Source organism: Silurus meridionalis, chromosome 8 (assembly GCF_014805685.1).
Source record: "Silurus meridionalis isolate SWU-2019-XX chromosome 8, ASM1480568v1, whole genome shotgun sequence".
NCBI classification, from domain to species: Eukaryota; Metazoa; Chordata; class Actinopteri; order Siluriformes; family Siluridae; genus Silurus; species Silurus meridionalis.
This window is the reverse complement of record NC_060891.1, coordinates 26,664,433-26,688,358: the sequence shown is the minus strand read 5'-3', so window position 1 is coordinate 26,688,358 and position 23,926 is coordinate 26,664,433. Positions and strand designations below refer to the sequence as shown.

General features: G+C 42.0%; 1 protein-coding gene across 1 annotated transcript in view; it reads right to left on the bottom strand.

The window, feature by feature from the left end:
• The window catches only part of dlgap2a (discs, large (Drosophila) homolog-associated protein 2a), a 261,204-nt gene that overhangs the window by 236,370 nt on the left and 908 nt on the right, over nt 1-23,926 (bottom strand). Inside the window, exons 2-3 of the mRNA XM_046855466.1 lie at nt 13,857-13,911; nt 12,483-12,530 (exon numbers count right to left, since the gene is read on the bottom strand). Of these exons, the coding sequence (XP_046711422.1) occupies nt 12,483-12,530; nt 13,857-13,911 (103 nt within the window). The remainder of the gene's footprint in view (nt 1-12,482; nt 12,531-13,856; nt 13,912-23,926) is intronic.

Below are 23,926 nucleotides of genomic sequence, written 5' to 3'. Positions count from 1 at the left end.
AGCAGGTTGAGAAGAGCCTGGAGAGGTGGAGATATGCGCTGGAGAGAAGGGGAATAAAAGTCAGTAGGAGTAAGACAGAGTACATGTGTGTGAATGAGAGGGAGGGCAGTGGGTGATGCGGTTGCAGGAAAGAGGTGGAGAAGGTGGAGGAGTTCTGGTACCTGGGGTCAACAGTGCAAAGTAATGGAGAGTGTGTTAGGGAAGTAAAGAAAAGAGTGCAGGCAGGGTGGAGTGGGTGGAGAAGAGTAACAGGAGTGATTTGTGATAGTAGGGCATCTGCAAGAATGAAAGGGAAAGTTTATAGGACTGTGGTGAGACCTGCGATGATGTATGGATTAGAGACAGTGGCATTGAGTAAAAGACAGGAGGTGGAGCAGGAGGTAGCAGAGCTGAAGATGTTGAGGTTTTCGTTGGGAGTGACGAGGATGGACAAGATTAGAAATGAGTTTATTAGAGGGACAGCGCATGTAGGATGTTTTGGTGACAAGGTGAGGGAGGCGAGATTGAGATGGTTTGGACATGTGCAGAGGAGGGACATGAATTATATTGGTAGAAGAATGCTGAGGATGGAGCCACCAGGTAGGAGGAAAAGAGGAAGGCCAAGGAGGAGGTTCATGGATGTGGTGAGGGAAGACATGCAGGTAGTTGGTGTGAAAGAGGCAGATGTAGAGGACAGGGTGGTATGGAGACAGATGATCCGCTGTGGCGACCCCTAAAGGGAGCAGCCGAAAGAAGAAGAAGAAGAAGAAAGCGCACCCATATATAAGCCGCACCCACTGAATTTTACAAATATTTTTATTTTGAACATAAATAAGCCGCACCTTTGGGAATAGCCTGCCACTGCATTCTCCCGCTATTACTGCATGTGTGTAAGACAGAGGAATATGTCCTTATTATTTTCTGATGCTCATTTCTAAGTGTCTTTGACTAACCTGTAACGCTGTTGCCAAGAAAAATAAAAAAAGCACGAGTTTTAGAAACCTGTCTGTGCTTATATGATTTCTGTTGTAACTGGAGTTAGCGAGCTCTCCCTTCACCCAGACTCAACGCGTTACAACAGCTTGTATCTAAACAGTAGCCTACCAAGTAAGTCATTGTTCACTGTCTTTCTCCTTTCTTTCACAACTATTTCTATTGGCAGTTTATCTTTTGGCATCGTCGTGCGTTTAAAAATCACCCGATGGAAGTTTTTTCTCCCGATGCCGTGCAGCTCAGAACACAGGTGAGGTGCGTTTTTTTGTTTCCGTTCGGAAATTTCATTGGTCTAATGTTATGGGGTTCAGTTTTTTGGCTTAAATATTGTGAAGTTTGTGAAGTTTATCTTCGTTGTTTAAGCCGCGGGGTTCAAAACGTGGGGAAAAAGTAGCGGCTTATAGTCCGAAAAATACGGTACTAAACTGTTATTTCAGCATACTTCTATGTTTATTCAATTTTTCAGTTTATTTATATAAATGAATTCATTCCTTCCTTCCATCCTTCATTCATTCATTCATTCACTTCCTATAATATGAGTAATTTTCGAGTATTTTCACCTTTTTTAAGACAAACTCTTGAAGCCGTACAAAAAAAAGCAAAAGAATCCATGTGGTAAAAACGTTAGCGAGATCAGGAAGTGAACTAAATTGGAGTTTTTGCACATGTGCATTTGAACGGATTGAGTAAAGCAGTGACACGAGGCGAAGACTAAACAATCTCGTCTGTCACTTGTTCATGAGGGAGAACGTAACGATGTTTCGCACGTGAAATGAGCATTGCATTCCGTCCACGTGCGCACTGTAATAAAGATCCTGCACCAAAACGAATCGATACGAATATGTGTACCGTTAAACCTCTAGCATACACATAAAAAATCAACGTTTCGCACTCTTTAATAAACCCCAAGCCTGCGCTCGCATCCCTCTATCTTAAAGACATGACATTGTTTTGCTATCCATCTCTATTTCAGTCTCTGTCTCCATCTCTTGCTCTTCATTTCTCTATCCATCTTTTGTCACTTACTCCCTCCAGGTATGTTTCTCACTACATGCTTACTCCATTTATCCATCTCTGCCTCCATCTGTTTTATTTCTGTTGCTATTTCCCTCGGCCTCCCTCCATCCGTCTCTCTCTCGCTCTAAAAGACGTCGGTTTGCTTTATTGAAATGGCACTTGTAAACACGTTGTTTACACTCTCGCAAAGATCAAACGTTGAAAAGAACCTCCGCTATCAGACGCATACACAGTTTTAATCTGTCAGCATATTCACAAAACGCTGGACGTTTTTTTTCGCTTTCCCGAACCTTCAGATATTCATATGAAGTGCGACCGTTATGAGACTTGGAACGTCGAGCTTGCAAACGATGCATCTACATCCATAATTCACAAGAAACCCATGCGCTTCTTAACACCTCCTCGACGTCCGTAACCCACCATCATCGCCGACCACCCACGTGTCTACCCGCTCAGAACTTTCTTCAAAGAACAGATAGTAGCCATTAGCAGACAGTTCTCCTTCCACACACCTACACACTGCACCGCACCATCTCCACTCTTCCATCTCACTGAAAGCAACGTTTTATTCTCTTTCTCATGAACCCGATAGCATTCTGTGCTTTCTCTCAACGTGGAATTTCATCTGAATTACAGCTTTAATGTGCGTGTGAATACATTTATAAATGAACTCAGTGAAGCGTGTGTGTGTGTGTGTGTGTGTGTGTGTGTGTGTGTGTAAAAGAAAGCATCAGGGAAAAACTAATTGCTGCCTCCGATCTGACCAGCTGCCCACACACGTCTAAAAAAATCTTAATGCCGAGTAAAGTAACCTGTAACTGCTTTCAAAAGAAATCACAAAACAAAACACACATTGAACATGATGGAAATTGTACGCCTGTCTGACCAGCTGCCTCCTTAAACAGCATTTTAACAAAAAAAGGAACACTGTCACATTCACGGCATTACCACATGCCATGTCTCAGGATGGAGATCAAACTGTGCCCTGAGTTTAACTCCCGGTGCTACCAAGCTGCCTCTGTGATCAGATCAGTTCTAAGTCTCTTTGGATTAAAGCTCTTCAAAATGAGTCAATTTAATGGAAATCGATCGAGGAAGGTGAATTCCTGTTAAAACATACAGAAATCTGGACTCATTTATTGGATCGCCATAACTGGCGAGTGCCTGACTTTACCAGTTCCTGTATTTGTTCACCTCACTTTGCCAAGCCTTTTTGTTCAATATAATTGGTCAATATAATGGAAAAGTAGTTCCAGCTTTTTTCTTCTAGCCACTGACAGACTTTCGGAAATCGATCGAGGAAGGAGGAAGCTTGTCAAAACTTACAAAAATCTGGTCTTAATTATTGGATTCCCTGACTTTCCCAGTTCTTGCGAAACCCAGTTCCCATTGTCTGACTTAACCAGTTCCTATTATGGGGTTATGGGAAATCCCATTTGGGATAATGGAAAATTATGGGATTTGTGAATTTTCTCAGAAGTTTGGCAGTTCTGGGAGTTTGGCAGTTCTGGAATTTGAACTCACACCCTTTCTGTCAATAGTCCTAAAATATATATAAAAATAAATATATTTCACCATTCAAATTGCATTTATGTATATACGCTACTCCTTTGGGGGTGAAATGTGTGTACGATGATTGAATTTAAATCAATCATTATTCAAATTATTGATTTGAATAATGATTATTCAAATCATGAGCTAAAACTAATCTCAGACTCCAGCACAAATGCATTAATTCATCACACTGCTTTCTAAAAATGCCCTTTTGCCAATTCTGACCTTGCATCAGTATGTTTGTGTCTTTCAGCCGCTCTTATTTTTTTTTCTTTATTTTTCTTTTTTTTAAACGACTCCTAGGAAAAGAGTGCAAAGCTGCTAAGAGACTGTAGTATGAGATCATTGAGAGGGAGGGAGGGAGGGAGGGAGAGATGGATGGAGGGAGGATGAAAAAAAAGAGACTCCAAATGAGAGTCCAAAATCCATTTGAGAGCCTCCAAATAAATCAATACAAATCTCCTTCCCAGAATGCAAAACAGGGTTCTCCAAAAAAAAGTTTCTGCTGAACACAATAAACACGAGCGACTTTGTCCTATATTCAGTGCGCTCTGTAAGTGAGATTCATTAAGAGAGACGAGAGGAACGGAGGTTTAATTTAGCCACTGTTCCACTGCGGTGTAGCCTGCGAGCTGTTTACTTTATTGAGGGATCTCTTCCGTAATGTGAGCAGACAATGCTGAACTCGCACACTCTATTCCCATGGAGCAGATACTGAAAACGACAATTTAATATCAGCTGAAATTAAGAAATGTTGCATGTGGATATAATCAGGATGCGATACAGTATAAAAGTCTTGCGTCTGAGGATGGAGAGATGAGTGGTACAGTGGAGGAGGATAAAGAGATGAGTGGTACAGTGGAGGAGGATAGAGAGATGAGTGGTGCAGTGGTAGAGGAATAGGATAGAGGGATAAGTAAAGCAGAGGTAGAGGATGGAGGGAACATGGTGGTAGTGGTGCAGTGGTAGAGGATGGAGGGATGAGTAAAGGAGTAGTAGAGGATGGAGCATTCAATGAAGCAGTGGTAGAGGATGAAGGGATCAGTGGAGCAGTATTAGAGGATAGAGGGATGAGTGGAGCAGTGGTAAAGGATGGAACAATCAGTGGAGAAGTAGTAGAGGATGGAGGGATCAGTAGAGCAGTCATAGAGGATGAAGGGATCATGGTGTTAGTGGTGCAGTGGTAAAGGATGGAGGGATTAGTGCAGCAGTGGTAGAGGATGAAGGGATCATAGTGGTAGTGGTGCAGTGGTAAAGGATAGAGGGATTAGTTCAGCAGTGGTAGAGGATGGAGGGATGCGTGGTAGATAATGGAAAGATTAGTTGAGAAGTAGAAGAGGATAGATGGATCAGTAGTAGAGAATGAAGGGATCAGTGGAGAAGTGGTAGAGGATGGAGAGATAAATAGAGAACTAGAGGATAGAGGGATGAGTGGTAGATAATGGAGGGATAAGTAGAGAAGTAGAGGATGGGGAAATAAGTGGTTAAAAATTTGTGAAGAAGTAGTAGAAAATGGAAGGATTAGTGGAGCATTGGTAGAGGATGGAGGGATCATGGTGTTAGTGGAGCAGTGGTAGAGGATGATGGGATCAGTGGAGCAGTGGTGGAGGATGAAGGGATCAGTGGAGCAGTGGTGGAGGATGAAGAGATCAGTGGAGCAGTGGTGGAGGATGAAGAGATCAGTGGAGCAGTGGTTGAGGATGGAGATCAGTGGAGCAGTGGTTGAGGATGGAGAGATCAGTGGAGCAGTGGTGGAGGATGAAGGGATCAGTGGAGCAGTGGTGGAGGATGAAGGGATCAGTGGAGCAGTGGTGGAGGATAATGGGATCAGTGGAGCAGTGGTGGAGGATGATGGGATCAGTGGAGCAGTGGTGGAGGATGATGGGATCAGTGGAGCAGTGGTGGAGGATGAAGGGATCAGTGGAGCAGTGGTGGAGGATGAAGAGATCAATGGGGCAGTGGTGGAGGATGAAGGGCTCAGTGGAGCAGTGGTGGAGGAAGAAGGGATCAGTGGAGCAGTGGTGGAGGATGAAGGGATCAGTGGAGGAGTGGTGGAGGATGGAGGGATCAGTGGAGCAGTGGTGGAGGATGATGGGATCAGTGGAGCAGTGGTGGAGGATGATGAGATCAGTGGAGCAGTGGTGGAGGATGATGGGATCAGTGGAGCAGTGGTGGAGGATGATGGGATCAGTGGAGCAGTGGTGGAGGATGGAGGATCAGTGGAGCAGTGGTGGACGATGAAGAGATCAATGGGGCAGTGGTGGAGGATGATGGGATCAGTGGAGCAGTGGTGGAGGATGAAGGGATCAGTGGAGCAGTGGTGGAGGATGGAGGGATCAGTGGAGCAGTGGTGGAGGATGGAGATCAGTGGAGCAGTGGTGGAGGATGAAGAGATCAATGGGGCAGTGGTGGAGGATGAAGGGCTCAGTGGAGCAGTGGTGGAGGATGAAGGGATCCGTGGAGCAGTGGTGGAGGATGAAGGGATCAGTGGAGCAGTGGTGGAGGATGATGGGATCAGTGGAGCAGTGGTGGAGGATGATGGGATCAGTGGAGCAGTGGTGGAGGATGAAGAGATCAATGGAGCAGTGGTGGAGGATGAAGGGATCAGTGGAGCAGTGGTGGAGGATAAAGGGATCAGTGGAGCAGTGGTGGAGGATGAAGGGATCAGTGGAGCAGTGGTGGAGGATGATGGGATCAGTGGAGCAGTGGTGGAGGATGAAGGGATCCAGTGAAAGGAGTGTAGCAATGGAGTGATGAAGGTTGGACTGTTGAAACCAAGTCATGTAGCTGCATTCTGGATGAACATTAACATTAATAGTTGTTTTGGTTACATCAGGACAGGGATATTACTACTATTTTCTAAGAGCAATAAAACACTTCAGGTTGCACACGCTGGTAAAATATAGCATAATATCAGCATTAGAACAATTTACACTGGCGTATTATATAAAATATACAGCGTATATGTACGTAGCAGCAGGCTGATTTGCTGATTTGCTCAAGGAGACCTGAGCATAAAATTGGGATTTGCTTCTTTTGCACTTCGATTGAGTCTCCATTTCCTGTTATGATGCAATCCAATCTTCTGGGAAGATGTTCCACTAGATTTTGTGGAGATTTGTGTAAAGACTCCTGGGTGTTAGTAAAGTCAGGTACTGATACAGTTGAGCTGAGGAGGTTTCTGGGGTGCAGTCAGCATTCACATTCATCCCAATAGAATTAGAGCTCTATAGCAGAAAATCTTCCACTCCACCAAATGTAAAGCTGATCTTCATGGAGAATTGCTGGTAGAGGTTTGGGTCACCGAGTTCAAGCAAAGGCAAAATTTCATGCTACAGCATCCGAAGACGTCCTGCACGATTGTGTGCCTCCAAAAACAGTATATATTGTGTATATTTATTTATATTGTTTTGTAGGCTTAAAACCTTTCAAGTATGTACAATGGATTTTAATAGTAATGTGCTCCTGATAGATCTGAAGAAGACTAGAAAAATGACACAACAGCAAGCCCAGACACAGGTTAACCCCTCTATTGTCTCCATAGAAACAGAATGAAACCATGGTCACTACTTTCTCCTCACTGTGCAGAGAGAGAACTCGCTACTCTTTGCTCAATCAGCCTTCTTCATGGCTCCTTATTGGTTTTCAACATAGTCGCACAGTTCCACTAACTTCATTGAAGGTATTTGAACACCGATTCTCTTTCAGCCATATGTGGTTCTTCCTTGAGCTCCATGAAGATATGGTTTGTGTAGAAGATCTTAAATTGAATACTGACTGCAAATATATACAGTACCAGGCAGAAGTTTGCCCCCCCCCCCATACTTACACTACTAATTAAATGAATATATACAATAAAATATTATGATTATTTCCAACAATATCCGATTTCTACATCCATAAAGCTTGGGAAGTTGGCCATGAGTTCATAAAAAGTGGTGTCTAGCGAAATATAATTCATCTCACTTACTTTATTTAAATGATTATACACTCATAAGTCTTCATCTGTCTCTTTCTCTACCTCTCTGACTCTCCTCCGTCCTCCACCAAGGGCAAAACATCCTGCAGCCTCGCGCTGGCGTAATGCATAACAATTACACATGCATATTTATAAAGCTGCGTTTGGAGAAATGCCTGTCCTGTCACAACAACAAAAAAAAGGGAACAAAGAACAAGATCCGAGCTGCAGGAACAACTGATCCGATTATCAGCGCTCAGGTTGAGGTGGGATACTGGTGGCAGATGAACAGCTCAGTGCTGCACCATGGTTCTGTAACAGGGTACAAATGAGTAGAGAAAAAATGGCTTGGGGTTTGAAGTTCGAGGGGAAAAGTGTGGGAGTGAATGGAATCATGCGGTCGCAGCTTCAGATAATGTTCTGTCAATCATTTTCAATGGTTTGGACTATCGCACGCTTATTGGTGTCAGTTTGAAGATTTCACACGCTACAGAATGACCAGACAGGTTCACTCACTCTTTACAACCACGATGAGAAGACAATCATCTCAGAAAAAACAGAAACTTGCGAATGAGCTACAAGAGAAAACCACAAACGGTTCCCTTCCTGTCAGCCAACAACAAGAACCTGGAACCTGGAACCTTGTACACAGATTCACAAAACAGACCATATGAGGTGGTATCAAAAAGATAGGAGCCTAGCTCTGTTTACTTTATTTCTACACTCTTTCGAATCAGATTGCAAGCGAGAAGCGATTAGTGTAGTGTGGTCTAGTGGTTAGGATGCGGCGCTCTCATCGCTGTGGCCCGGGTTCGATCCCCGGTCAGGGAACCAACCCCAGCCATTAGGGTTGCACAAGCCTTAGTGCCGGTCCCAAGCCCGGATAAATGGGGAGGGTTGCGTTAGGAAGGACATCCAGCATAAAAACCAAATCAAAACATGCGGGTGGTCTGCTGTGGCGCCCCCTAATGGGAGAAGCTGAAAGAAAGTTTTAGTGTAGTAAAGCCTTTAACTGTTATCAAAGGACTCAGGACCACAGGTTGCATGAACAGGTTAGCATTAAAGCACCTAAAGGGTAATGAATAGACATTCGGTGTTGAGGATGAGGATGCGTTTGCCTTCTGAGTCTGGTTCCTCTCAAGGTTTCTTCCTCATGGGGTCTCAGGGGGTTTTTCCTCGCCACAGACGCTACTGGGTCGCTCATTAAGGATAAAATTACAGTTATACACTCTCCGTAAATCTGCTTTGAGACGATGTGTATTGTTAAAAGTACTAAAAACTGAATTTATTCATGCTAATTCCTCTGCATAACACTACAGGACTACGCCCATTCATTCATCCAAGATACGCCCCGAAATCATGCCAGTACTCAGCACTCAGAAATACCTATATATTTTTCCTTTCAGTTATGAGCTTCATAAGCGTTAGTGTCTCAGCGTGTGAGTTTTATTGCTCGCCTCTGTCTCAGTCGGCCAAGTTTCATTTAAACGTAATTTTCCCGCTGTAATGAATTTCATTTCAGATATTTTTGTAGGCATTTTATTTGAGCCGTTTCTATTGTTCGCCTACTTTACTGTTGCTGCTTTTTCGGCTTTTACGTCACCCGAGTGCCTGCTTATTAGCAATGGATCCTCTATTTCGGTTTCTCGGATCGCTCTGGTGTTTTTACGTGTATTTAGATGGGATTTATCGAGCGCCTTTTTTTTTTTTTACCGATTTAAACTGCGGCATAATATATAAAATCATACTTGTAGAAATATTGTTTTTCTCATCCATCCCCTCAGTTACTATTACATGCACCCTTTTGGATTTAGATGGTGTTTTTCTGCACGGGAGCATTAGCAGACGTGTGTAATCATGCAGGTGCATAGCATTTTCTGTCTATTCAGTGTAAAAGTCACATCCATATTTACCATCCAGGGGCAGAACATAAAGACCAGGACCATGAAGAAACAATCCAGATACAGCGCAATTTAACGGAATAGAAAGAAAGAACAAAGCAGTGAATTCAGCCTCATTATGATAAAGAAAAATAACAGTGATTCTTTCATATATTTTAGTATCTCAGGAACCCAGGGGTCTACAAGGTTATGCATCATAACAAACATATAATTTGCAATTAAAATCACAATTTTTGAAGTTGTTCACAGTTGTCTTTCATTTTAAGGTTTGCAGTGTTATACATTTTCCTTTGACTATCAGATAAACAATTATACCTTTACATGAACATCAGCTTTAAGTTTAATAGAACTTTAATAGAACCCCCTTTACAAACCCGTCCATCATCGTCACTCCCAACGAAAAGCTCAACATCTTCAGCTCTGCTACCTCCAGCTCCACCTCCTGTCTTTTACTCAATGCCACTGTCTCTAAACCATACAACATCTCAGGTCTCACCACAGTCCTATAAACTTTCCCTTTCACTCTCACAGATACTCTTCTATCACAAATCACTCCTGCTATCACTCTTCTCCCTGCAACCGCACCACTTCACTGCCCTCCCTCTCATCCACACACATAGTGTTTAATAAAACAAAAATATTTTATCTTTGATGTTTTAACTGTTCAACATTAATTAGCGGACCCGCTGCAGTACCGCCGCAGACCCCTAGGGCATTGAAGACCCATGCCCTACACTGCTGTACTACAAAATGTAGATGTGCATATAGATTCCGTATGTAAGACTAGACAAAAGTTGAAATATTGTATTGTTACTAAGGGAATATAAGTAGTTCTTGTTGATGAAGTCGGACGTCTTGACCGTGATGTGCCTTCACTCCTCCATACGCTCTACTGAACCATCCTATTTGCACTTCTGCAAATCCACCAATTCTTCACTCTTAATCTTAAGCTGCGTTATCACACAGGCTTTTTATTACACAGTGGAGAAACCCATAATCAAGTTATTCAGATACCAGGCAGACATCTGTGCAGCAAGAAATCATGAAATAGGAGTTCACCGCTAAAGAAGGAAACATCGGCTCTGTATCAGGCACAGAAGCAGAGTGAGGGTGGAGCAGGAAAAAGGGATGAAGCAAGATAAGGATGAAGCAGGAAAAGAAAATGAATCAGGGTAAAGGAAGGAAAAACGGAAGGAAGGAATTTATTTAATTTAGTCTTCCTCCATTAGAAAGCTCAGTAGTGGTGTGAAGCGATTCATCCCTTGCTTTATCTATACCTTTACAGAGCGATGCAGCGGGGCTTTATTTCTTCTTCCCGTCCATCTAACTCACGCTGAATGGATGAATTAGTCAGCAAAATGAAAGCACTGGACTCTGTATGATACGTAGCATTTGCGAATTATGCTAATTCTCATGTTATTAGAGGTGCTACATCAGCAGGTAAGAAAACCACATCAGGAACAAATATTATGAAACAAAGTAGTCCGTTCCTGAAGTCACGCTTAACTACGTGTCCATCAAGAATTATTCATAACCTCTCTGGAAAGCAATTACACCTCTGACTAGCTCCATGTGCAGAACGACAAGCTTCCAATTTCCCAGCGTTTCAAACCCTCCGACTCATGTCAAGGGTCCGCGGTTACCTGAGGTGAGAACCATTATACAGACAGCCATGTTCTTCCTTTAATTACGCTCAGCGGCACAGGGGGAACCGTTTCAGCATGAAAAGGAGATAAAGACGTGCACGTGTGTGGATTTCTCCATGCATTAGGCAAACGTGTATTAACGAAGAAACCTCGGGACTGCACAGCTGGAGCAGATTTCACTTCTCACCGATATTGTGAAACAGCTGAGACACAAATTTCTGTCTTTCAGCAAGAAAAAGACAGTGTTGCTTCACAGTTCAACTGAATAACAATAAAAAAAAAATATATAAGTTATAAAATGTTAATAAATATAGTAAGAAAAAAAACAAAGAAAGGAAAAGTTTAAAAAAGCCAAATACGTCACAATAAAAGTAAAAGAAGAAAAGGGAAGGGTGGAAAAAGAAAGAAGGGTGGAGAAGAAAAGAGGGTGGAGAAATGGAATGGTTGAGAAGGAAAGGAGGGTGGTGCAAGAAAGAAGGGTGCAGAACGCGGGTAAAGCAGGAAACAGGGGTGAAGAAGGCAAAAAATAAATCAGGAAAAATAATGAAAAATGGAAAGGTGGAGCAAGAAAAAGGGTGGACAAGAGGAAGGGTAGAGCAGGAAATATGGGTGGAGAAGGGCAAGGAGGAGCAGAAAAGAAGGGTAGAAAAGGGAAGGTAGGAGCAGAAAAGGAGGGTGGAGAAGGGAAGGGTGGAGCAGAAAAGGAGGGTGGAGAAGGGGACGGTGGAGCAGGAAAGAAAGATGGAGAAGGAAAAGAATATTAAAGCAGAAAATAGGGGTGGATAATGGGAGGGTTGAGCAGAAAAGGAGGGTGGAGAAGGGAAGGGTGGGGCAGAAAAGGAGGGTGGTGAAGGAGAAGGGTGGAGCAGAGAAGGAGGGCAAAGAGGGAAAAGGTGGAGCAGAAAAGGAGGGTGGAGAAGGGAAGGGTGGAGCAGAAAAGGAGGGTGAAGAGGGGAAAGGTGGAGCAGAAAAGGAGGATGGAGAAGGGAAGGGTGGAGCAGAAAAGGATGGTGGAGAGGGGAAGGGTTGAGCAGAAAAGGAGGATGGTGAAGGAGAAGGGTGGAGCAGAAAAGGAGGGTGGTGAAGGGGAAGGGTGGAGCAGAAAAGGAGGGTGAAGAGGGGAAGGTGGAGCAGAAAAGGAGGGTGAAGAGGAAGGGTGAAGCAGAAAAGGAGGTGGAGAAGAGGAAGGTGGAGCAGAAAAGGAGGGTGGAGAAGGGAAGATTGAAGCAGAAAAGGAGGGTAAAGAGGGGGAAAGGTGGAGCAGAAAAGGAGGGTGGGTAAAGGAAGGGTGGAGCAGAAAAGGAGGGTGGAGAAGGGGAAGGGTGGAGCGGGAAAAGTAGGGGAGAAGGGGAAAGGTGGAGCGGGAAAAGTAGTGGAAGAGGGAAAGGTGGAGAAGGAAAAAAGGGATAGAGTAGGGAAAGTGTGAGTAGGTACCTGAATAAATCTCTCTGCTCTTCAGCCTCATCAGCCACCGCTTCAGACCTGAAACAACATCAACAAGCAGGTGAGAATCACATGTTCACACAGCAGTCAGTCAGCTGCTGTCTGTCCAATTGACTTACTGCAGTCCTGCTGATCTCAGAACATTCTCACAACTATTAGTTCTGATCACCAATCTGATTGGTGGATAATCACACTGAGATGTTTTGCTATGCGTATTAGCGAAGGCATCCTGAGGTTGATCCAGCTCCAGTTACGTCCCACCTCATGAAGATTATGGACCTTTAAAGAAGTAGATGCCTGCAAACATCTCGAACCATCTAGAGACGTACCAGCGCCATTTGGATCCCACCTCATGTGGAGTTTGGATTCTGGACCTCTTTGAGTGTTTAAAGGCTCTGGCATAGAGAAGCTGGTGTTGGATCTATGATGATCTCAGATGTTGAGCTATTTTATTAGTTCCACAACGTGAACTGACTGTATGAGAGAACATATGAGAGAACCAGTGCTCATGTTAGTTCTCACTCTCCAGTGTTCTGGATTGTTTAAAGACTATAATCACACTCTTGATGTCACCCAGATGAGGATGAGGTTCCCCTTTTGAGTCTGGTTCCTCTCAACGTTTCTTCCTCATAACATCTAAGAGAGTTTTTCCTTCACCACAGTCACCCCCAGGCTTCATCAGACTTTTCCTGCCACATGTGCTTCTTTGCACATTTGTATAAGGAGGATTTTGGATGCTGTGCCATGAACATTCTCCTTTACTCAAACTCCAGCATGACAATAAAGTTGAAGAGTTTGGAGTGGAAGATCTTCTGCTATAAAGCTCTACTGGACACATTGTTGGATGAATGTGAACACTGACTGCATTCCAGGTCTCCTTACCTCATGTGTGGATGAAAGAATCTCTCACAAATCTCCACAAAATCTAGTGGAACATCTTCCCAGAAGAGTGGAGTTTATTAGAACAGGGTCTCAATGTGGAAGGGGATTTTCAAAAAGAAGCACATACTAATCTTATGATCAGGTGTATTGTATCGTGGAGAACCAGAAGCAGGGATTTTTTTCCCCCCTGATTTTATTCTCTATAATTTCTTTCTATTTTTTTATGCAAAAAAGAGATGGATTTCAAGAAGGTTTTGATCTCAGTGACTTCTTTATATTCCGTTTCCTGTTTAACTGCGTGTTTGTGTGCCGTCAATCATCCGAGTGAAAATTGGAGTCTCCATCCCTCTGAAAGCTCTGGAGCTGTCACCTGCACACCGTCACAGTGTCAGACTGTCAGTGGTGTGAGTGTGTGTGTGTGTGTGTGTGTGTGTGTGTGTGTGTGTGTGTGTGTGTGTGCGAGTGACAGGCATCTGTGTTTACCTGACTTCCTATCTGGAAAGATACAGCAATGCTTCTGCAGTATACTCGGTAGCACCTGTTGTGGAAAAAAAGAACAACGGAGATGTCAAAAGCAGACAGAGAGAGAAACAAGAGAGAGAGAGAGAGAGAGAGAGAGAGAGAGAGAGAGAGAGAGAGAGAGAGCATGAATGCACTGTAAATGACCACCAATTAGAGAGCAGGTTTTTCGCAGCGCATTAAATCTCTGCCAGGTATTTTTCCAAAACTGTGCATCTGTGTGTGTGTGTGTGTGTGTGTGTGTGTGTGTGTGTGTGTGTGTGTGTGTGTGTGTGTGTGAAATGCTTACTGCGTGGGTGAGGATTTTGATAGTGAAACTGCCTTCATGTGGAACCAAATGAACCAAAGAGCAACCAGAAAATGAATATTCCTAATACAGTACATCTACACTATCAGGAAACAGGTAGGGGCGTGGCTTCTGTGTCTGTCAGTCACAGTGAAGGAGGCGTGGCCTTGTGCACCTTTCTGTCTCGCTATGGGAGCTGTGAGATGTGACCTCTTAAAATGTGTCATGGTGAAAGAGGTGTGGCCTCTGCATCTGTACGTTATGGTAAAGGGGTGTGGCATCTGTATTTGTAAATGATAGTGAAGGGGGTGTGGATCCATGTCTATAAGTTTTAGTAAATGGGGTGTGCCATCTGTATCTGTAAGTTATAGTGAAGAGGTGTGGCCTCTGTATCTGTAAGTTATTGTCAAGGGGGTGTGGCATCTGTATCTGTAAGTTATAGTCAAGGGGGTGTGGCTTCTGTAACTGTAGGTTATAGTGAAGGGGTGTGGCATCTGTATCTGTAAGTTATAGTAAAGAGGATGGCCTCTGTATTTGTGAGTTATAGTCAAGGGGGTGTGGCTTCTGAAACTGTAAGTTATAGTGAAGGGGGTGTGGCCTCTGTTTCTGTAAGTTATAGTCAAGGGTGTGTGGTTTCTGTAACTGTAAGTTATAGTGAAGGGGTGTGGCATCTATCTGTAGGTTATAGTAAAGAGGGTGAGGCTCTGTGTTTATAAGTTATAGTGAAGGGGTGTGCATCTGTATCTGTAAGTTATAGTAAAGAGGATGGCCTCTGTATTTGTGAGTTATAGTCAAGGGGGTGTGGCTTCTGAAACTGTAAGTTATAGTGAAGGGGGTGTGGCCTCTGTTTCTGTAAGTTATAGTCAAGGGTGTGTGGTTTCTGTAACTGTAAGTTATAGTGAAGGTGTGGCATCTGTATCTGTAGGTTATAGTAAAGAGGGTGAGGCTCTGTGTTTATAAGTTATAGTGAAGGGGGTGTGGCATCTGTATCTGTAAGTTATAGTGAAGGGGGTGTGGCATCTGTATCTGTAAGTTATAGTGAAGGGGGTGTGGCCATTGTATCTGTAAGTTATAGTGAAGAGGGTGTGGCATCTGTATCTATAAGTTATAGTGAAGGGGTGTGGCATCTGTATCTGTACGTTGTAGTGAAGGGGGTGTGGCATCTGTATCTGTAAGTTATAGTGAAGGGGGTGTGGCCATTGTATCTGTAAGTTATAGTGAAGGGGTGTGGCATCTGTATCTGTAAGTTATAGTGAAGGGGGTGTGGCATCTGTATCTGTACGTTATAGTGAAGGGGGTGTGGCATCTGTATCTGTAAGTTATTGTGAAGGGGGTGTGGCCTCTGTACCTATTGAAAAGACTGGTGTCCCTCCTTTAATGTATTATACATAGCATGAATTGTTGACAATGTTAAAGCAGATCCGTGTTAAACCTGCGCAGAAACACACCCTGAAACCATACAGTGTGTGTCACACTGATCACTCAGCCACAAGCAATCATGAGTGTTTGCACAGAGTCAAGAGCTGGCTCAGGCTCAGGCTGAGTCAGGAGACAAGAATGATAAGAGAAAAGAACATTAGGGAAAGAAAAGCTAAGAGATAAGGGCTCAGTGTGTGTGTGTGTGTGTGTGTGTGTGTGTGTGTGTGTGTGTGAGTGTGTTTCTTATTCACTCCAGCTTGTATAATTTCGCATTAACACCCGGCAGTGAAGACTCCGGTGGATAGAAAGCCATTTATGACGCTCTGCTAAGCACAGATTTGCTTGTTTCCCTAAAAAAAAAATATGCAATGTACAAAACATCTGCTGTACCTCCTAAATGAGCTATAGCACAAAATTAGAGACCGACAAGACAATGCAGCAGCGTTCTTCACAGCAGCAAGGGTGGGGAGGTTTGGACCATAGGAGGCTCATGTTCAGCCAGAATAAACGTCTATAAAATGAACACACAATTCCAGATCAAATATTTATGTCTGGATCTGATTGTTAGCCGTAGTTCAGACTATAAAATGTTTGAAGCTGTATTATGTATAGCGATGCCACAGCTGCAGACAATCGCTACACAAAGCTGCAACTGCTGGTGATTCTTTAGCCCCGCCCACACCATGCCTCCAGGAGATTGACTGTAAATATACGTGTGCGTGTGTGAGTGTGTAAATTATGTTACTTAAATTAATAAATATAATTATATTAATTGTATATACTGTAATCCCCTGCTTTACCGCAGTTCGAATCTCGCAGCCACCGTTTATCCCAGAATTGGTCATGATAGACCTAAAAACCAGGGAATTGTTTTTATAGTTTTATGTTGAAATAATGAAATGTATTAATAATATAATTATTAATCATAAAATTACGTAAAAGGTTAATACAGTACAGTACCGTATACATAAAATAGCATTTTTGGGGTGGTGTCCGTTTATCGTGGTTTTTCGTTTATCGCGGCCGATTTTGGAACGTAACCACCGCGATACACTGGGATTACTGTGTAATATAGCGCTCTACATGCAGCACGTAAAAACATAAAGTCTCACATAAAAAACACACAACACGTATTGTGTTTTTGCCTCTAGAGGTCGCTCTCGTAATGACAGCGGACTTTCTCAGCCGCTTCAGCATCAGACACTACCCGGAAAAACTATCAATATGGATTTCTGCCGAAGGGGTGATAGTTTCAGCTATTGGCAAAACTGATTAATCGGTCAACTTCTAATCATGATGTGATAAGTATTTCTAAAACCTGTCCATGTAATTGGAAATGAATGACATTCAGTGAGGATGGGTTCCCATCTGAGTCTGGTTCCTCTCAAGGTTTTTATTATTACATCATCTCAAGAAGTTCTATTTTGCCACTTTTGCCACTGGCTCGCTCATTTAGGATAAACTTATAGGCACTAACTTGCTTTGAGACAATGTCCATTGTTAAAAGTGCTACACAAATGAAATATAGAAAAGAAAACTTGATTTTTTTTAATTTCATCTCTCTGCACCTAAAGCTTTCTGGTTTCATGGGGAAAAATTTTGAAAGCAGCTGTAACCCACAGCTCAGCAACTTCACCCAGTCGCTCCGAGCAAGGATTGTGGAAAGCTTTGTGACACTTCAAAGCAATGAATGCTGCTTTTGTCAATCAAGAAGAAGAGATTACAACATCTGAGGAATTTTACTAAATTGGAAAATGAACGATTTTGTGAGGACTGAGAGAAAATACAGCCGGGCTTCAGTATTTCTTCTTCTTTCGGCTGCTCCCATTAGGGGTCCCCACAGCAGATCATCCTTCTCCATACCTCCGTCCTCTACATCTGCCTCTTTCTTTACTTTCTTTAGGTTTTAAATGTATTTATTAGCATATAATATATAATAGTGTATATAACTGTATTTAGTGTATTTATAGTATATCGTAGATTATCCTCGTATCTACATATTATCTGTATATACAATGTGTATAATGTTGTACAGTTGTATATACAATATACATATTCCATATTGTACATTTATATTAATACACAGATCAGCCATAACATTATAACCACCTGCCTAATATTGTAACTCGTCTGTTGGATCGGACCACACGGACCAGCTTTCGCTCCCCACGTGCATCAACCAGCCTCGTCCCCCACGACCCTGTCGCCCTTTCACCACTGTTTCTCCCTATGAGCACTTTGGAGCAATATGGACCACTGCAGACCAGGAACATCCCACAAGAGCTGCAGTTTTGGAGACGTTCCGACCCAGTCGTCTGGACATCACAATTTTTCAACCTCGCTCAAATCCATACGCCCATTTTTCCTGCTTCTGACATCAGCTTTGAAGAGAAAATGTTCACCTGCTGCCTAATAAATAAATCCACCCACCAACAGGTGCCATGATGAAGAGATCATCAGTGTTAATGTAGTTATTTCCAATTTGCCATTAAATCACTTTTCATCCAGGCGACACAAATTGCAGCTGAACGAAAGCAACATTAGCAGAATCAATCTTGGAGCTGCAGTTTGGAGACTGGAGCTTCTCAAGAAGCCAAAAAAAAACCCTCTCAAGCTGTCTCGTCCGGCAGAACTTTCAGGACGGCCTTAGAATGCTAATACGGATGCGGAAGCATGAAAAACCTGCAGTCCGATCCCCGGTGGACAGAGAACGAGAAAAAAAAAGAAAAGAAAAAGAGAATGAGTTAGTAAGGAATTGAGACAGACCATAGAGTAATTTCACGCAAGGGCGCTTCCAAACTCTACCTGTCCATACGGCAGCGTGGAAAAACACAAACAATTTGCACGATGGGCGAAAGAAGCATCTAGAACCCAAAGCCTCTATCTCCGTGGGGCACTGCGAATCAGTAACTCGGTCCAAAGGCCAGACACACTAACACGGGGTTACTCTATAAGCAATTGACCCCCGGTTGAAGTGAATGCATGGAGCATTCTGGAACTGCGGGAACAGTGCTCGTGTTCGCCGCCTGCTCAAATAGACATGAAAGAAGTATGGATGAAGGACATGTGGAATCCATATTTATGATGTGAGTGCACCGATTCGGAACAGCGTGTCTCAAGTGAGGTGATCTCCAGGCATCTCATGTGCAGTGAAATAGACCTTTAGTATATTAGACTGTCAGTCATACTACAAGAGATTTTTTTTAAACCATCCAGTAATAAAATACGAGCTGCTTCAATGTGACACAATGTAGTGTGATTAAAAAAAACATTTCGAGAACCTCGACTGCCCATGTGCAGGGTTTAGGAGACTGGAAAGAGACTGCTGTGTTTTCATGCAATTATTGCATTGTTTTTATTCATTCTGTCTCATCATTGCTATTGAGTCAGACGGGTTTGTTATCATATATGTCATGTTTGGTTCCCCACTGATGTTCTCCAAGTCTTACCCTGGCTCAATAGGGTTGAGCTCTATAGCAGGAGATCTTCCATGTAAAGCAGATGTTCATGGAGCTCATCCTATATATAGACGTCCTTCTGTTTTAATGAGATCCACTCTACCAAGATGTTCTAGTGTCCAGCTACAATGGTGTTAATCAAGTCAGGTAGTGATGTAGGTGAGTTGAGGTGAGGGAAAGTTTTGACCAAGTTTGGGTCTCCTAGTTAATGAGAAGGGAATAAAAAATCATCTATCATCCCATAAAAATAAGGCCGGAAAGGTCAGGTGTCCCAATACTTTTGTGCGTATTGTGTAGCTTTTCCTCTTCATTACAGACTAGATTAGATTTAGGCGTTTTATATATATATTTTGTTTTAAAAAGTTTCATGCAGGAAAGGTCGTTTAAGCTTTGTTCCATTTGGATGGAAGGTTTAATGAAGCTGAAGAGCTCCTCTTCACTCATGCCACACACTCCCGCTGCGAGAGATCACTAAATTTAAGAGCGACTGCTAGTCCGAGAACGCCGGACAGATTAAATGAGCCGAAACAATGCGGTGAAACAATCTACCGTGAAGTCAGACAGGGTGAAGATCATTACTCCTGTTACAGTCCTACTACAACTATAAAGCATCTTTCTTTCTTTCCTTTCTTTCTTTCCTTTCTTTCTTTCTTTAGGTTTTTTTTTAACGAACATGCCAATTCTCAATTCTGATTGGCCAGAAGATGTGATTAGGTTTCAGACAGTAGTGTAGCTGCAAATCACAGGATTATGACACTAAGGTTTAATGAATTTGTTAACAAAAACATAATGAATATATATATATATATATATATATATATATATATATATATATATATATATATATATAATACAATATATATTACAACTAAAGCAGGGGTGGGCAACTAGTGACGAGGGTCAGCATTTTTTCTCCAGATTATTAATCCAGACTAACATATTTGACATGATTTCTCAATTTACTCTCTATTGAAGGAACTTAATGTATAATGAATGCAATGAGTTGATTAACTATAATACCTGTGCAGTTGTTCTCACTTAAATGACCACAATGGCACACAAAAAAAAACAACATATGTACAAAGACAAGACCCTGTTTTAGATTAGTAGCCAAGAGAACATTTTTAAACTACTTTCAGATTACAGTTAAAGGTGCTTTATACATTTTGCCTTAACTTGAACTAGGAGACCCAAACCTGTTCCAGCATGAAAATGCTCCAGTGCACAAAGCCGGCTCTATGAAGGTCTGCTCTACATGGGTTGGAGTGAAAGAACTCCTGCTATCGAGCTCCAACCCTATTAACACATGATGAAGGTGAACACTGACTTCACCCCAGGCCTCTCGCCTTACCTACATCAGTACCTGACTTTACTAACACTATCCACAAATCTCCACAACATCTAGTAGAACATCTACCCAGAAGAGTGGAGGTTATTAGAACAGCAAATGAAACCATATACATGACATCTCCAGCAACAGCATAAATATCTCTGTTAGTTCTTTATCTTTAAAGACCAGTCACCCTCTGATGGATCCTTTCAAAGATATAATAAGACTTTATAAATGCTTAATAAATATAGTGTGGAGTTGGTGGGGTGTGTTTTTTACAGAGTGAACAGGTAGATGTTCACACAGAAGCTGATCACACTGATGAGAGCTCTTAACCTGTTTCTGTAATACATCTTCATCGTTGTGCATTCTAGATAAACTGATAGCTTGGTGGATAAATAGATGGATGGATGGATGGATGGATGGATGGATGGATGGATGGATGGATAGAGTTACAGAGTGAAAGATGGATGAATAGACAGAGGGCTGCATGAACAATGGGGGAATGCATGCACTGATGTAGATGGACAGGAGAATGGACAGAGGAACTGGTGACCAAGTGAATAGGTGGGTGGGTGGGTGGCTGGATGGATGGATGGATGGATGGATGGATGGATGGATGGATTCATACATTTATGAATTGGATGGACTCATTAAACCATTGATGGAAGGATGGATGGAAGAATAGATGGATGGATGGATGGATGGATGGATGGATGGATGGATGGATGGATGGATGGATGGACGGATGGATGGATTTACAAATGTATTCATTAGATAGACTCATTGAATCATGGATGGATGGATGAATGGATGGATGGATGGATGCAGGAATGATGTACAAACATGATGTAACAGAGGCAACATTCAGAGAATGTAATTATCTTACATACATACAAATATTCATAGATCCATCTGTTTTTTCATCTGTCAATCTATCTATCCATACAGTCATTTAACCATCCATCCATCCATCCATCCATCCATCCATCTATCCATCCTCCAATTAATTGTATTTTCATACATCTGCCTAACCACTAATTCACTCATCTATCCATCCATCCATGCATATATTAATCCATATATCCATCTATTCAATTTTCTTCTCTGCACCTCTCAGCATTCTCATTAGAACCCGTTCTCCTTTACTTACTGTTTCTTCTTCTATCCTTTATATCGCACACACACACACACACACACACACACACACACACACACACACAACCTTATAGTTTATTTAACTCAAACACAACACCTCATTTAACACACAACTCCTGCCTTAATCAGGCTTGAAAATCACATTAAGAAAGGTTTTTGTGTGTGTGTGTGTGTGTGTGTGTGTGTGTGTGTGTGTGTGTGTGTGTGTTACTACAATACAGTATAAGACACAGGCATTTTGTAGAAGTGAGAAGATTCACTAAGTGCATCCTCATTTAGTGTACAGTCGTTACCGGCTGCGTCCCAAATCATTATCGCATTTATACATTTAGAGACGAGATTTCAGGTTTCAGGTGTTTTAACAAGCGGATTTTAAAAACATTTCTTTATTAAAATGTTTACATTTAGTTGAATTTAATTAAACATTTCTTTAATTCTCAAAAAAAATAAAACATTAAGTTGTAGTGACAGTATTTTCACTTTATTCTCGTAATTCCGATTTCATTTCCCTAATTTCGACTTCATTCTCGTATTTTCCAATGTATTCTCCTAATTTCAACTTTATTCTCGTATTGCTACAACTTTATTCTTGCAATTTCAACTTGATTCTCGTAATTTCGACTTTATTCTCGTAATTTCGACTTTAATTCTTGTAATTTCTACTTTATTTTCGGAATTCCTACTCTATTCTTCTGCTGCTGCGACGTTATTCTCGTATTTTAGACTTTATTCTTAAAATATTTCGACTTTATTCTCGTATTGCTGCAACTTGATTTCCGTAATTTCGAATTTATTCTCGTAATTTCGAATTTATTCTCATAATTTCCACTTTATTATCGTAATTTTTACTTTATTCTCATACTGCTACGACTTCATTCTCGTAATTAAGACTTTATCCTCGCAATATTTCAACTCCATTCTCGTATTGCTAAGACTTTAATATCGTAATCTTTTTTTTAACGTCATTACAAAAACGAGACGAATAAACCGATAGGAATAAAGTTACTGTACTGTTAATATAATCTGTAATCTGTTTAAGAACAGAATGGAGGATTACACTGCAGAAGAACAGAGAAGCTGATTGACTGTTTCCTCTCACACCACAGTTCTGCTGCACACACACACACACACACACACACACACACACACACACACACACACACACACACACACCTCCAAAACAACCTTACATTCTCTGTATTCTGCTTGACTCACGTCAAATGTTTGAACACACACACACACACACACACACACACACACACACACACACACACACACACACAAACACACCTCCAAAACATCCTTACATTCTCTGTATTCTGCTTGACTCACGTCAAATGTTTGAACACACACACACACACACACACACACACACACACACACACACACACCTTTGCTTTGTTCATTCATCCATACTGTGGACCTGTAGAGCAGCCCAGTGAGAATATTTTCACACACCTGCATTATAAATAAGAAGAATGCTTCACAGCTTTTCTTTCTCTTAGTCTTTACTTACACACACACACACACACACACACACACACACACACACACATTATTATGCACCTTGCCCTTGTTTATTCATCCATTTGGTGGCTTCACATACCTGCATTTTAAATGAGAAGGACATTCACACACACACACACACACACACACACACACACACACACACACACACACACACACACAATGAAAAATATAATGTGGAAATCTGGAAATACACTATATAGACAAAAGTTTGTGGACACCTGACCATAATCCAATAATAATAAATTCCACTTCTCTGGGCAGATGTTCCACTAGATGTTGTGGAGATTTATGTGGAAACATCTCATTCCACATTCAGTTCCTATTTGCTCTTATAAGAGCACTAGTTTGTGGACACCTGACTAGTATGTACTTGGATGTCCCATCACTAAAAAACAGTATGAAGCTCCATAGCAGGAGATCTTTCACTCTAACCCATGGAAGGCACATCTCCATGGAGCTTTGTGCATTTTTGTATCATGCTGTAAAATCAGGTTTCCCAGTACTTTAGTCCGTATGAAGTAAATGAGTGGTGATGGATTCGTTCAATAAATGTGAATGAATAAACGTATGTATAATAAAACTGTAATCAATAGATATTCAGTAATGAGTCCGGTTCCTCTCAAGGTTTCTGAGGGTCTCAGAGGGTTTTTCCCAAAAATGTCCCAAATGAGTTATATATTTCGATGTGTCCACTATGTCCTCCTTACGCAGCTAGCGGGAATTGTGTTACGGATTATGTAACCCGTGTACACGTTATTCCTCATCTTGCTTTCAGGAAACTGTTCAGGCAAGGTCATGCTGTGATCTTTCTCTCTCTCTCTCTTTCAGCCTCTTAGTTGCCCCATCCTCTCAT